The sequence below is a fragment of the Acomys russatus genome, chromosome 26 (genome assembly GCF_903995435.1).
Source record: "Acomys russatus chromosome 26, mAcoRus1.1, whole genome shotgun sequence".
Taxonomy (NCBI): Eukaryota; Metazoa; Chordata; class Mammalia; order Rodentia; family Muridae; genus Acomys; species Acomys russatus.
The window spans coordinates 4,241,553-4,256,013 of record NC_067162.1 but is presented as its reverse complement, the minus strand read 5'-3'; the positions used below and the strand labels follow the sequence as shown (position 1 = coordinate 4,256,013).

Sequence of the window (14,461 nt, the reverse complement as noted above, 5' to 3'; positions counted from 1 at the left end):
GTCTGTGTTACCACAGCTCTTTTGTAACTAGGTAGCAAATTTTCCAGGAGGGTGAGTAGCATTCAGATGTCCTTGTACTGTGAATGTTCACTTTACAGAAGTGTTTATGCAATATGTGAGTGCATAGGAGCCTTTGGTTAAATCATGCAAAGGGTAGGGAGGGACTAGATTTGATTTCTGAGATACACACACACACACACACACACACACACACACACACATTATTCATTCACCATTTCCCCCCTTATTTTAAACTTGGACTTATTTTTTTAGGAATGGGGTTTTGTAAAAAGTGAACGACACATTCTTTTTTTTTTTTTTTTTTGAATGACACATTCTTGTGTAGTGTTTTGATCTCCTTCCCTCGTTGGTATTTCTGAATCTTGGAGTTGGAGGCTGAGAGAGCCACTGTATTGTCACCAAGTATGCTTGGTATTCTTAGGTAAATAACCCATTTATTTGCATCTTCAGCATCTTGTGGTTTTGAATGAAACGCCCCAAGTGAGCGGTGTGGGATTGTGGTCAGAGTGAGCGCGTGGCCTGTCATCTTGACCCTCCCTGATGCCATGCTTGCCAGCAGGCCCCAACACGCGTTCTGACTTTCCAAGCTGCTAATATGAGTCCTATACCCTCATGAGGGCAAGGAACTGTGATGTTGGAGGAGTGTCACAATTCTTAGTCCTTCCCATAATGGAGTCTGATCACCAGTGCAGGAATGTAATTGAATTTCAAATGTCTGAGGAGGAGGTAAAAGCCATCTCACAGAGCTGTGTTCTGCTCGTGGGTGAGATAGAGCCCTCGGTTGTTTGCAGACGGCGAGCCGTGGGGCTGAGCTGATGTGTGTTCCTTGCCAGCTGCCCCAGCTCTCTTCCCTGGAAACACTTACAGATGTGTAGCTCTTTAGTATGTTATGCAGTGTCTTAGTTGTTATATTGGCAGACTGAGGCAAAACAGCGGAATATGTTGTTCATTTTACTTGTGGGTGGCTGTGAGAGGAAAATGAAATACTGTTTTTTTCCCTAATGCTGTGTTCTTTTGTTATTACTCTTGTTCTCCAGGCATTGAGTGTAACTGAAACCCTGATTAAGCCCTTGGAAAAATTCAGAAAAGAGCAACTCGGAGCCGTAAAGGTTTGTGTCTAATTTGAGCCCACTCGTAAACAGAACACGCTGGTGCCTTTCCTGCTGTTGTACACTTTGTTCACATTTGGCGGAGTGGAGGGAGGCGCTGGGGCACACCATCTGTCGTTTGATGTTTTAAATGCACTTTTCCCCTTTGGGGAGGTGAAATTGAAAACAAAACAAAAACACCTGGATGGGTAGTAAAACATCTAGCAATCTTTTGGCTAAGTTTTTCTTTCCATGGAACTTAACCATCCCCGTCCCCCCTGTAGATAGAAGGCTCTGTCTGCTGTCGAGCTGCAGCTGTGTGTGCTTGCATCTCTCTTGTGTGGAGAACTGTGACGCTGTGCTGAGCTTTAAGATGAGGGACACTGCTCCCACATGGTGCCATGGAAACTAGGAAGAGATTATTACTGTTGGGGTATAATTTCCTTGACTCTAGCAAGAATTTATAGAGCTTCTATTATGTGCAAGTGTTTATTGTAAGAATGGCCGATAGCCTCACACTCAGGGATCTGGGATGTGGCCAGGATTTCTGGGAGTAACACAGCACGCAGCTTTGACGCAGGGAAACCAACTTTGAAGGTTTGTGCTCTCGGCCTGGAAGTTAACTTAGAGAAATAATTTCCACCAAATTTCCCTCTGACTGTCTGTCTGTCTGTGTCTTCATCTCCTCCCCTCCACCCCTGTGTTTGCAGTGGAGACAAAGGACAGAGTACCAGTTGTGTGTTGTTGACCACTGCCTTAGACTAAAGAGAAGAGGATAATAAGTTTAAGTAAGGAAGAGAACTTTCACGTTTGTTACTTTTTTCCACACAGGGCTCGGGGTGTGGGATGTTTTTCCCTGTCCATTTATAGTCATACATAGGGAAGCCCCCCCTCAAAATGCCTTAGTGCAAATAAATACTGTGCCTCAATAGCTGTAACCACACAGGCCCAACACTCCAGTTTTTTTCCCCCCCTCCTCCTTCTTTTTGCTGTTTCTTGTGAGTGGTTTTCTGTTTGGTCTGATAACTACAGAAAGTATGTAAACTGAGGCTTGGACCCTGTAGATGATGAGTGTGGCTAAGGCCCACCCACCCCTTGCCCGGACTATGGATGAGCGACTTTGTCGGCTTCCTGGGGTTGCGGCAGGAGATCGGGTGCACCTTTCTTATCTTGGTCAAGCCGTGGCCTTACCTGTAAAGTGGGTCTCTGGCTGTCTTCCGGTTTCCTCTGACTGTGTCCTTTCTTTTGAAGCTTGCACATGCTGCGTCTATTCCATTGGCAGGCACTACCTGAATACAACATGTGTTTCATACTTATTTTTTTTAAATTGGCCATTTACCAAATTCACTGTGTTTGTACATTTCTTTCTGTTGACCATTAGCAGAATGTACTGTCATTGCCCTCCCCACCCCCACCCCCCTCCCCCCTCCCCGGGTGGGGCTTCCTTGTGTTCATGTCGTTTATTCAGCAAAGCAGCCTGCAAAAATAAATGGCCCCCGTAGAAGGAGAACTGCCTGCGGCAATGATCTGCTATGTGACCAAGCTGTGTAGTGACCGTACACTGTCCCGAGGCCCCATTTCTCCACTGTTTGTTTATGTTTCCGGCGTCAGGGCCCATGAAGGATTTAGCTACATTCTAGGTCACTGCAGTATGGGGAGTTGCTGTCTTGTCTGTTGATGTCTGTCTCAGGGGAACCAGGTGAGACCCTGGCAGAAGCCTCCAAGCATGATAAACAGAGGTGGTCACCTCTCATAGGGTAATACATAGACAGTCATCTCTTACATTGCATTTCTTTGCCCTCTAGAAGCTTCCACCTTGCCTTAGCATAGATGCCTAGAAAAGAGCTTATTTGCTCAATAGTAATTCCGTAAGGACCAGAGAGGAGCTTACAGTTTAGGCGCGCATGTGTGTGAGTGTGTGAGTATTTGTGTGTGAGTATAACTGTGTGTCAAAGTGTGTGTGTCTGTGTGTGTGAGTATGAGTGTGTGTTGAGTGTGAGTGAGTGTGAAAGTGTGCGTGCGCGCGTGAGAGAGGGTGTATGTGTGTCTCTGCTTCCAAGGCAGCCAGTCCTGACGTGACACGCACATGTTTGCGTTCCCTTGGCTGGTGTGTTCACTTTAAAGACACTTGAGTCCCGAGTTTGAAGAGCTTTTGAAAAGCAGCACAAAGCAGTTTTCATGAGTAAAACTTGACCCCATGAGAGTTTTCAGATGCCGCTGTCAGCGTTTTCTCTCCGCCTCTTCCCCCTTGCCTCTTGGGTGACTTCAGCCCCTTTGCTTTTCTGTGGATCACTTTTGGTTCCATTTGTGCCTGCATTCTCTAGTTTCTAGAAGCCTAATTACACGGTTAGCTGGGTTTAACTGTAATCTAAGCTGCTACGTGGTTTTTGTAAATTGGATTTAAAAAAAAAAACAAAAACAAACCAACAACCCTCTAAGGTGCTCTTGGCCATTCTGCTGTTTTGAGGTAGCTGCCTTGAGTCATGTCTGTTGGGTTTGGGCTTGTTTCTGTTTTGAAGGCTCTTCTGCGTTTCCTCATGTGTGTGCCAGCATCAAACCCTATGTGAAAGCCCATTGGCCTTGGCCAGATACTGGCTGCTTTGGGCTGTGTCATGGTGCTGTTGGGAGTTTGCTTCCAGGCCTGGTTCGGTTTTTTAATTCATTTGCATGCTTTTATCTTTTCTGGGCAATGCTGTCACTTTTTTTGCAGCAGCCCCCAGCACCCTTAAAGCCATGTTCATTAGAGTCGAGCACATGAGTAAACTGTGCAAGTACCAAGAGTCTAAAATTGCTTCCTCAGACACCAGGTGTCTGCGGTGGTAGTGCAGACATGGTTCTAGATCCGTAGTGGCATCGTGTAAGTATCAGGCAGATGCCCTGGACATCTGACAGAGTCTTCAGCTGACCTGGCAAAGAGCGGAGTCTGGTACCCAGTAGACGCAAACATTGAAACACAAGACTTGAAACAAATGTTCGTTTCATATATTATGACTTTCCTACTTCAGCCCAGGAGCGGGCTTCCAGTCACATTGTCAAAACATGTCTTTCCAAGAATATGTCTTAGCAAACAGACTTAATACAAACTGACTTTCCAAAATTCTGTAAGTAGTTGGAGAACGTGGGTAAAGCCGAACCTACCCGAGTAGCTATTCCTATCCGGAGCTTGATAAAGCAGGAGTGTGGCTTTGGTTTAGCCCCGCTACTTTCATTTTAGTTATAAAGTGCGCACTTGTGCCTATCAGATGGCACAGTGTGAGAGGCCCTGGGCCACCCAGTGAGTTGGTGCGTTGGCCGGGCCTTCCGCAGCCATGAGGGAGAGGAAGAAACTGGAAGGCAGCAAAGGATGCTGGGTGGATGGTTGGTGTGATGCCTGGGATGGTCTCCATCCAGCTTTGGAACACACTCAACCTGTCAGGGGTCCAGCCTCATCCCCAGCAGAATCGCTCAGTGCCCAGCTGCCTCAGCCCTCTGTTCCTCAGTTTCCAGGGCTGTCTTTGAGGGTGATTATAAGGATTAAAGGGATCTTGAAATACCCGCCACCCGTCAGGTTTGGGGCCTGATGTATGTGGCTGTGGCTATTTTATCATCCTGCTTGTGGCTTGCTCCCCGTCAGCTTGCCAAAAAAAAAAAAAAAAAAAAAAAGAATTGCTCAGGGTTTTGTCCACTCTTGATTCTCGATTGGCTATGATTTGTCAGCTAAACTGTGGCCCTGGTGAGGTGGCCCCACATGAGGGTCCATGTGGTGACAGTGGCTCTGGTCAGTGCTGGTGCCCTTGTGGTGCTGTGTGGACATAGTCACGTGTCCTCTGATGTTGCCTTGGCTTGTTGTGTAGAGAAGTCAAGGGCACATGAAGAGGGATGGTAGATGGGACCGGGTCGCACATTGGGGTACAGGAGTTAAGACTGTGCTTCCAGAAAGTGGGTCTGACCGGGCAGCAGGATGTTGGTGGAGCTTGGAGGGTGGGAATGAGATGGCAGGACTCTGTTTACCTGGCATGTAAAAGGGAGGAGGACAGGGGACTGTTTAAAGAGTCAACGTTAGCCATTGCTGCTTGCCTTTGCGTCATGTCCCCTGTGTGGACTTACCTCACTTCCTTACTCAAATAAAGAGAGGAGAATTGGAACCCTCTAAGAAAGTGCTGAAATTCTCCAGACCACTCAAACATTGAGTGTTATTTAATGTTTATATCTGGAAAGGTAAACCGTTTTGTTTCTCAAAAAAAGTTATAAAGTGTAGATAACTACAGAAACATAGCCATGTTAAAGTGTACTCAAAAAAAAAGAAACAACCTTCCCTCTACCAAAACAAAACAAAATTTCTGGTGTAATATACAGCTATGTTCATATTTTATGATTTTTTTCTTTCCTCATGGAAATGTTAAGGTATTAGTAAAAATTATAAAATGCCTGTGAGTTGAGAGTGACTCTTTTCTGACATTGGTTGCAGTTTCCTCCTAATTTGTTGTTTACAGCTTTAGCTGGGTTGTTGTACATTTAAAAAAAAAAAATCTAGTAGATCTTTGCGCTTCTACCATTTGCTCTGCTTAGATAGTTCTTGCTTTATTGTGAGATCTGATGACAGTCTCTCTGTTATGGCTTCATTTTTTACTTGTGACTCGGCCCATCTGGAACTAATTTTGACATGGGTGGAGTTCTGTTTCTGTCTCCCAGTTAACACCGATCTCACTGGGTAAATAATGCATTCAAAAAGTGCTTTCTGCAGGGTGCTTTGTGTCTCTTCTGTTCCTAATGGCATTTAAGAGCTCTGCTGATTTAAGTTGTGGGTCTTAGGTTCATGAATTTCCTCTTCCATTTATATGTTTATAATGGCCTTATTTTATCCCACACTGCCATTTTTAAGTCATATCTTTATTTCACATGTGCAATTTTATAACAGATTATAAGCCGTATCGAATCTTTGCTTGGCTTAGTAATTTTATAAAAACATGTTGAGATTTCTTTTATTTTTCTTTTTTTAAAATTTTTTTTTATTAATTTATTCTTGTTACATCTCAATGGTTACCCCATCCCTTGTATCCTCCCATTCTTCCCTCCCTCCCATTTTCCTTTTATTCCCCTCCCCTATGACTGTTCCTGAGGGGGATTACCTCCCCCTGTATATGCTCATAGGGTATCAAGTCTCTTCTTGGTAACCTGCTGTCCTTCCTCTGAGTTCCACCAGGTCTCCCCCTCCAGGGGACATGGTCAAATATGAGGCACCAGAGTTTGTGTGAAAGTCATATCCCACTCTCCACTTAACTGTGGAGAATGTTCTGTCCATTGGCTAGATCTGGGTAGGGGTTTAAACTTTACCGCCTGTATTGTCCTTGGCTGGTGCCTTAGTTTGAGCGGGACCCCTGGGCCCAAATCTACCTATCATAATGTTCTACTTGTAGGTTTCTAGGACCCTCTGGATCCTTCTACTTTGCTATTCTCCCATGCTTCTCTCATCTAGAGTCCCAATAGGATGTCCTCCCCTCTGTCCCAGTTTCCTGGTAAGTGAAGGCTTTCGTGGGACATGCCCCTTGGGCTAGTATGCAGATATAAGTGAGTATATACCATTTGATTCTTTCTGCTTCTGGGTTAACTCACTCATTATGATCGAGATTTCTTTTAGTTGTCTGATGAAAATTAGAAGCAATGGCGTGTGGCATGGGGCTTGGCTCTCGCATGGCGATAAGGCCAGATGCCTTACGATAGCTCCCGTGGAGGGCTATCTCGCTAACCTTTTCCATCTGCCACACCTCACTGTTACTGACCGGCTCAGACTCTGCTGAATTTGTAATGTCTGCGTCATGAGAAACGTTTGCTCCTTGCAGTGAGTTCGAGCTCGGGGGGTTTGCTGCAGTTTAGAGTCTCCCCACTTCCCATGTGCAGGGTTGGAAAGAACCAGCTCCGGTCTTCACTGGTCGCTATGTTAAGACTAATATGACTTTAGCTCAAGACATGATGTGAGCACAAAGGGCCAGTATGCTGCAGCCACACTGGCAGTAAGCACAGGGCTGAGTGATTGTCCGTGCTAAGATTCCAGGAGCAAACACCGCCGTACCTGTGTGGTGCTGGGGCTCGTGCCAGCCGGAGCCGTTCTGGTGTGGTCAGTGGGTGTGAGCGTGGTTCCAGGATAAAAAAAAACCTCTTAGTTAAGAAGCCTTGTGTTGCCATTTTCTTCCACCCCCAGCTCTGCCCACGTGTTGATTCACACACACATTGTTGCTGGTCTACACACGTGTTAATTCTCACACACACGGTTGCTGAGTTATCCACAGGTTAATTCTCACACACACGGTTGCTGAGTTATCCACAGGTTAATTCTCACACACATGGTTGCTGAGCTACACACGTGCTTGTTCTCGTACACTGTGTTGTTCAGCTACACACATTAATTCACACACACACGGTTGCTGAGATATGGACATGTTAATTCACACACACACTGTTGCCGAACTACACACATGCTAGTTCACATACACATGGTTGCTGAGCCACATACATGTTAATTGACACACACGGTTGCCGAGCTACACACATGTTAATTCACTTATGCACCGCTGCTCTGTGTGCCTCGGGTTTTGGCAGTTGAGACTAGGTCCATGGTTTGGAAGGAATCAGAGAAGTGAGTGAGTTGTCTGCTGGGTCCCTGGTGAGTGTGTGCTCCCGTGTCAGACAGCGTTGGCCATGTTGAAGTAAATGCAGAGGCATGGCTTCTTTCCAGTCTAAGTGGAGAGTCTGCTCCTGAGAGGACGGTATGGCGTCCTGTAGGCCTACAGCAAACAGTAGCCTCACATCCCCAAGTCATAGCGCATTCCATGCTGCCGGCTTCCTAAGTGGGTGGCAGTGTGGAGACAGCGGTGTGGAGGTGAGGCGTGCAGGTGGGGGTGTGCAGACAGAGGTGTGCAGGCAGCGGCGTGCAGGCAGGGTTGTGGAGATGGAGGCGTGCAGTCAGGGGTGTGCAGGCGGCAGCGTGCAGGCAGGGGTGTAGAGGTGGAGGCATGCAGGCGGGGGTGTGCAGGTGGAAGTGTGGCAGTACTTTTCTATCACAATGGGCAATGACACACACAAGGAGAAGCAAGATGGAGCTAACTGTGACTGTAAAGAGTTACCTCATGCTTACAGAAACGCTATAACTACCTAGGTCATAAAACAAAGTGCTTCTGTTTCCAGGGAAGAGGCAGAGGCTAAAGGAAACCTACGTGACTCTTGCTTTGTCCCTCACACACGCACAGACCAGGGGCTGTTACAGATGAGTCAGCATAAAACATTCCCAGACCACTCTGAAGAAAATGTAGATTCTTCTTGTCATACATTTTAGGAGATTGCTTATTTATTATTTTATTTTGTACATCTGGGTATTTTTAAACTTTTTATTTATTTATGTATATTAATGCTCTATCTACGTGTACACCTGCACACCAGAACAGGTTGTGAGGTACCATGTGGTTGCTGGGAATTGAACTCAGGACCTCTGGAAGAGCAGACAGTGCACTCAACCTCTGAGCCATCTCTCCAGCCCCTACATCTGAGGGTTTTGCTTGCATGCGTGTCTGCACCGTGTGCAGGTAGTGCTCACAGGCAACAAAAGAGGGCATCAGATGCCCCAGGACTGGAGTCACAGCCTCTGTTGGGGTCCTCTGGGGAAGAGGCCCGTCTCTCTGGCCCCCACAGTGTTGTTGTTAAGGGTTTCAGGTTGGTAATTTGAGTCTTCTCTTCATCACTGTGGGGATTGATTTGTGGCTTTAGACGATGAGGCAGGAGCTGTGCTGTTCCAGGACCCAGAGCTACAACTTGTCCTGTGCATTGGGGATGTGAATACCAGGATGCAAAAAGTCACATTCTTTGTCTCATCTTTCTTGAGAAAACGTCTGTTGGAAATGGTTAATATAGGTCACTGTTGTTGATTTAGAAAAACTAGAAATTATAAGGAGGGGGATGTGCCTGGGACGAAGTGAGTAGCCAGGCGGAACTAGACACCGATGGTCATGTGTTAACGTCCGAGGCCACAGCTTGTCGGGAGGCTACATGCTGTTTGTTAGCCATGCACTGAGCTGAGTGGCGGCTTCTCTGTCCTCCCACACTTAGCACGAGCTGGGACGCTTGTCCTCTCAAAGTGTTGTCGCTGCAAAAGCAAAGCAAATCCCAGCTCTACGAAAAGCCAGGCGGGTCTCCCTCGTGTCGTCTCGTGTGGGGGCCTGCTGACCAATCAGGGGGCCTGCTGACCAATTGATTCTTGCTTATGCTAAGGGTGTGAATCCCTGGTAAGGTTGGGGAACTCAGCACCAGCTCCAGGTAGAACATCGCTAGGTTCAAACTGGGCTGTTGGTGACTTTCTCCCTCCCCCCAAGATGCTCTAGGGTTATTATGATTAATGATACGGCAAAACTTAGTTTAAAATGAAGTTCACCTCTTAGCAAAGCCCCGAGAAAAGCTGTTTATCCGTCTCTTTCCCCGAGACAGGGTCTCTCTGTGTAGCCCTGGCTGTCTTGAAGTTCACTCCGTAGACCAGGTTGGCCTTGAGCTCAGAGATCTCCTTGCCTCTGCCTCCCAAGTGCTGGGATTGTAATGTGTAAATTTTTTTTTTCTGAGTCAGAGTTCCTCTGTGTAGCCTTGGCTGTCCCAGACTCACTTTGTAGACCAGGCTGGCCTCGAACTCACAGAGATCCGCCTGCCTCTGCCTCCCGAGTGCTGGGATGAAAGGCGTGCGCCACCACACCTGGCTTGTGTGTAATGTTTTTTAAGTTGAGCCTCTTCCTTTTTTTTTTTTGCGACGGAAGAGCGACTTAACATTGTTTCTTAACTTGGATGACTGTGAAGAGTTGAGTGTAGCAAAGAGTTGGGGAAACTCTGAGGGGACAGTAAGGAAAGTGTCTTCATGGTCCAGGACTAACGCTGGTCTGTAGTGGTGGCTCCGGGTGGAAGACGCGGCCTCAGCAGTCCCAGCCCATTTACTGCTTCCTTGTTTGATTTTTAGACATTTTCATACTTTTAGCCTCTGGTAGGTTAAGTGTGCATGTGGTTTATGTGTGTTATGTATAATCCCTTGTCTGGTTTTTAATTTGTAGGAAGAGAAAAAGAAGTTTGACAAAGAGACGGAGAAGAATTACAGCGTCATCGATAAGCACTTGACCCTCTCTGCCAGGAAGAAGGACTCCCATTTGCAAGAGGTACCCTGTTGGTGTGTTGCCAAACTGTAAATTACACAGGACGCCCCCTTTCTTCTTAAAAATGCACTTTACTCGTGAACGCTTTTCACCTGAGATTGTATAGACACGGGGAAAAGAGCAGACGCTGCAGTGAGGAGAGCAGTGTCCTGTGGAGCGAGGCATCGGCAAATGCCGTGCAGCGCTGATTAAGCGTGAATTCGTAACTGCATTTTAGGAGCAACAGTGTGAGTCAGTGTTGTAAAGAATGAGTGTAGCTGCTGGCGCGGGGGGCTGGCAGAGGGGCTGGTAGAGGGGCTGGCAGAGGGGCTGGCAGAGGGGCTGGTAGAGGGGCTGGCAGAGGGGCTGGCAGAGGGGCTGGCAGAGGGGCTGTCGTGGAGGCTGGTATAGGGGCCGGCAGAGGGGCTGGCGCAGGGGCTGGCGCGGGGGCTGGTGGTGCAGCACGCCTTAACCCCAGCACTTGGGTCTCTCTGAGTTCTAGACCATCCTGGTCTACACAGTGAGTTCCAGGACAGCCAGGGCTACCCTGACACGGAAAACTTAAAAAACAAACGAAACCCACATAGTTACTATATGTAATATACACAGATAGGCTTTCGGCTTTTCTTGATTGAGTTAACACACTGCTTAATGTATGTAAGAGCACATTAACTGAATTGAACACTCAGAGCTAGGAAAGAGCGTTATCAGTTCTACTCATGTTAACAGCCTCAGTTTTTTTTAAGGCAGAATGTAAGCAGAAAGGAATTTGTATCTTATCTCTCATATTCTCCATTTCATTTTAAATTTCTGCACTTTTTCTCCTCCCTCTCACAGACTTGAATAGAAACTTCAGTATGTTTCAGTATAGAACATAGGATTTTAAAAGATTTCTTCTAATTTTTAAAAATAATGAATGTGTATGCCTGTGTGGGCATATGTGCACACGATGGCTGCTGGTGTGTGTGTGTGTGTGTGTGTGTGTGTGTGTGTGTGCACGCCTGTGTGGGCATATGTGCACATGAATGCTGGTGTGTGTGTGTGCGTGCGCGCGTGTCAGTGTGTGCATGTGCTTGTGTGGGCATATGTGCACATGAATGCTGCTGTGTGTGTCTGTGTGGGTGGGTGACCGTGTGGGCATATGTGCATACAAGTGCTGCTATTTGTGTGTGTGTGGTGTGTGTGTGTGTACCTGCGTGGGCATATGTGCACATGAGTCAAGGTGCCCATAGAGGCCAGAGGGGAGTGTCAGGTCCTCCAGCGATGGCGTCACAGTTGTTGTGAACTGCCTGGCAGGAGTGCTGAGAACAGAGCTTATGCAAGAGCAGCATGCACTCATTTCTTTTCAGAAAAAAATTTTGTTGTTGTTGTTTTTGTCTTGTTTTTGGTTTTTCGAGACAGGCTTTCTCTGTGTAGCCTTGGCTGTCCTGGACTCACTTTGTAGACCAGGCTAGCCTTAAACTCACAGAGATCCTCCTGCCTCTGCCTCCGAGAGCGCTGGGATTACAGGTGTGTGTCACCATGCCTGGCTGAAAAAATAGTTCCTTATCTTTGAGAACGCACACATAACGTCAGACCACACACGTTCGTATTCTTATCCCCCCCCCACACACCTCTCTCTCTCTCTCACACTCACACACACACACACACACACCTCTCTCTCACACACACACACACACACCTCTCTCTCTCTCTCAAACACACACACACACCCCTCTCTCTCTCTCTCACACACACACACACACACACACACACGCTCTTACACATCACATACCACAAACACTCACATACCACATACATACACATGACACACACACTCATGCATCACATACATACACATACATATCTCACACACACATAAATATGCAGTATGATCGTATGGTCACGTATACTCTCCATTTTCCCCATCTACTGAGGGGCTCAGCGCCCTCCCTTAGGCCCTCAGTCATCTCTGCCCAAGGTCATAGGTTTCATTAGCAGTAATGTGATGTACCGTGTAGGATCATGGCTTCCCAAGTGCCCCCCCCCCCCCCCCCCCCCCCCCGTTTGTCTGTTTTTGAGCACACACGAATCTGCGCATAATGTCCTACCATGTGCGTACTTGCTGACATATCGTCCAAATGATTTCAGTAGACAAGTCCGCTCCTCTGCTTTACTTACAGACTGCGTGTGCATCGGTCGTGAGCTCACGTCTACAAGTGACACTCTCTGTTGTGTTTATTATACTTTGACTTCTGGGTGGCATTTAAAAATTTATAAAGAGAAAGTAGCGTTTACATGTCTTAATCCTCACTGGGATGCTGGGCCCTGCCTGCTCCTGGCTGCATTCTGTGTAGGAAGCCTCGCGGCGCTAGTGTAACCCTACCACGGTCTGTTTTGCAAGGCCAGCTGCTGGGTTCATGGCTTCCTGCTCTTCTTGCCTCTCTTCTCCGTTACCTCCACCTCCACTTCCACTTTCAATTATTTCAGAGAGACTTTTATGCCTCAAGTTAATTTCCACCTTTGCTTCACTCTAATTAGTGTCTTGTTCTGAATGCTCCGTATGTATAATGTAGGAGGCAGCCACAGCTCCCGCATGTCACCTCTACAGCGTGTGGCCCCTTCGCATGCGCCCTTCTTCTGAAGGCCCTGCGGCTGACGCTGCCTCCAGAAGCCGTGGGAGCCCAGGGCCCTTCATGCTGTGCACTACCCACCTGATGCAGGGCAGGACATTTCCTGCTGGGCTCTTCCTGTTTTTCCCCCTCTATTTGTTTTATTTATTTAGTGCCTCAGGGCCACATGCATAGTAGGCGCACACTGTACCACTGAGGCACACCCTGTCCCCTGTCTAGTATGTTCCATAGGTCTCTCTTCTTCAGATTCTGTCCCAGGCACCCTTTTTACTCGGGCCACATGTTAATAAAACTCCTTGTGGCTGTTTGTTAAGATGACCCCCTCCTCTGGCTTACTGTGTTCTTACTTTGACTGTGTATCTTACAGGGCATCTTTCTGTGGACATAAGCCCTTTGAAGGCTACAGTCTTGCTTTAATTTAGTCCCCTATCCATTCTGTCTAGACTAGTGCCCGTTAGAGCGAGTAGTTCCTGCTAACTGCTGACAGGATGTGTGCCCAGTGAGTTGTGGCTTTGACGGTGTCCCCAATCTCCGAGAGAATTAAGCTGCAAGTCATGAATGGAGAGGGCCTGAAGAGAGCGGCTCCGGCTTCAGTCAGTTTCAGCGTCTTTCCTCCTCACAAATGTGCCGAGCCCCGCATGGCACAGCCTTCCTGTGAGCGTGGCCACCTTAAGAGGGAGGTAGCTCTTAGGGAGGAGAAGGCTGGTTTTGGGTGTCGGCTTTTGAGAGCCGCACATGGCGGATCTTCAGTGATCTGACTTTGGCTCGAGAGGTTAGCAGAGGCTGCTGAGAATGACACTGGGGAGAGGCCCAGAAAGGCCTGTAAGCCATTCTCTCTTCTTGTTTCAAAGAGGGGACTAGAACGCTGCCGTGTGTTCTGTGCTGAGTACTCACCCTGTGGGTACCGGGCACAAGGACCTTCATCTCCACCCCCGTCCCTAAATTCTAGGCAGTTGCTTTCCTGTAACAGTTATTAGGGAGGGAGGAGATGCCAGTGCTCTTGAGTTTTACTGTTTGTTTCCCCCCAGGGGTCAAAGGAGTAACACTTTTGATAACCTGTGTGAGACTGATCTTCTGTCTTCGGCCTGTGAAGAGCTGCAGTTACACTACACAGTTGTTTATTTAAAGCCGACAGCTGGTGCTTTGTGTATGTGTTACTCCGCTTTGTGTTGATCTTAAAAAACTCACATGGATGGGTGGTTTATAAACAACACAGATTTCTTTAGCTCATAGCTCTGGAGATCTGAGACTATGACAGGGGCATCTGCCTGGCTTTCATGAGGGCCTCACTATGGGCATGCGCTTCATGGGAGAGCGTGTGCACGAGAGACTCAAAGGAGGTGCCCGGCTCCATCTGCCCGGCTTTCATGAGGGCCTCACTGTGCTTCTTGGGACAGTGTGTGTAGGAGAGACTCAGAGGAGGTGTCAGGCTCCTTAAAACAACCTATTTGCTTGGGAATTCATCTAATCTCAGGAGATACTTATTAATCCCTTTCAAAAATTGTGCCTCCGTGACCCCATAACCCGGTAGTAGGCCTTATTTCTTGACGATTCCATCACTCTGAGAGTGACACCTTAGAGGCCAGGCTTTGCAGTACATTAAAAT

At 47.5% G+C, this 14,461-nt stretch overlaps 1 protein-coding gene across 2 annotated transcripts in view; it reads left to right on the top strand.

Annotated features, from left to right (window-relative positions):
- Positions 1–14,461, top strand: part of Arhgap10 (Rho GTPase activating protein 10) — a 261,328-nt gene that overhangs the window by 97,591 nt on the left and 149,276 nt on the right. For both annotated transcript variants that reach the window (XR_007833198.1, XM_051169161.1), the window contains exons 4-5: positions 1,059–1,130; positions 10,166–10,267. Coding sequence is in view for 1 of the 2 variants with exons in the window: in XM_051169161.1 (XP_051025118.1) it covers positions 1,059–1,130; positions 10,166–10,267 (174 nt within the window). In the remaining variant the exon portion in view is untranslated. The remainder of the gene's footprint in view (positions 1–1,058; positions 1,131–10,165; positions 10,268–14,461) is intronic.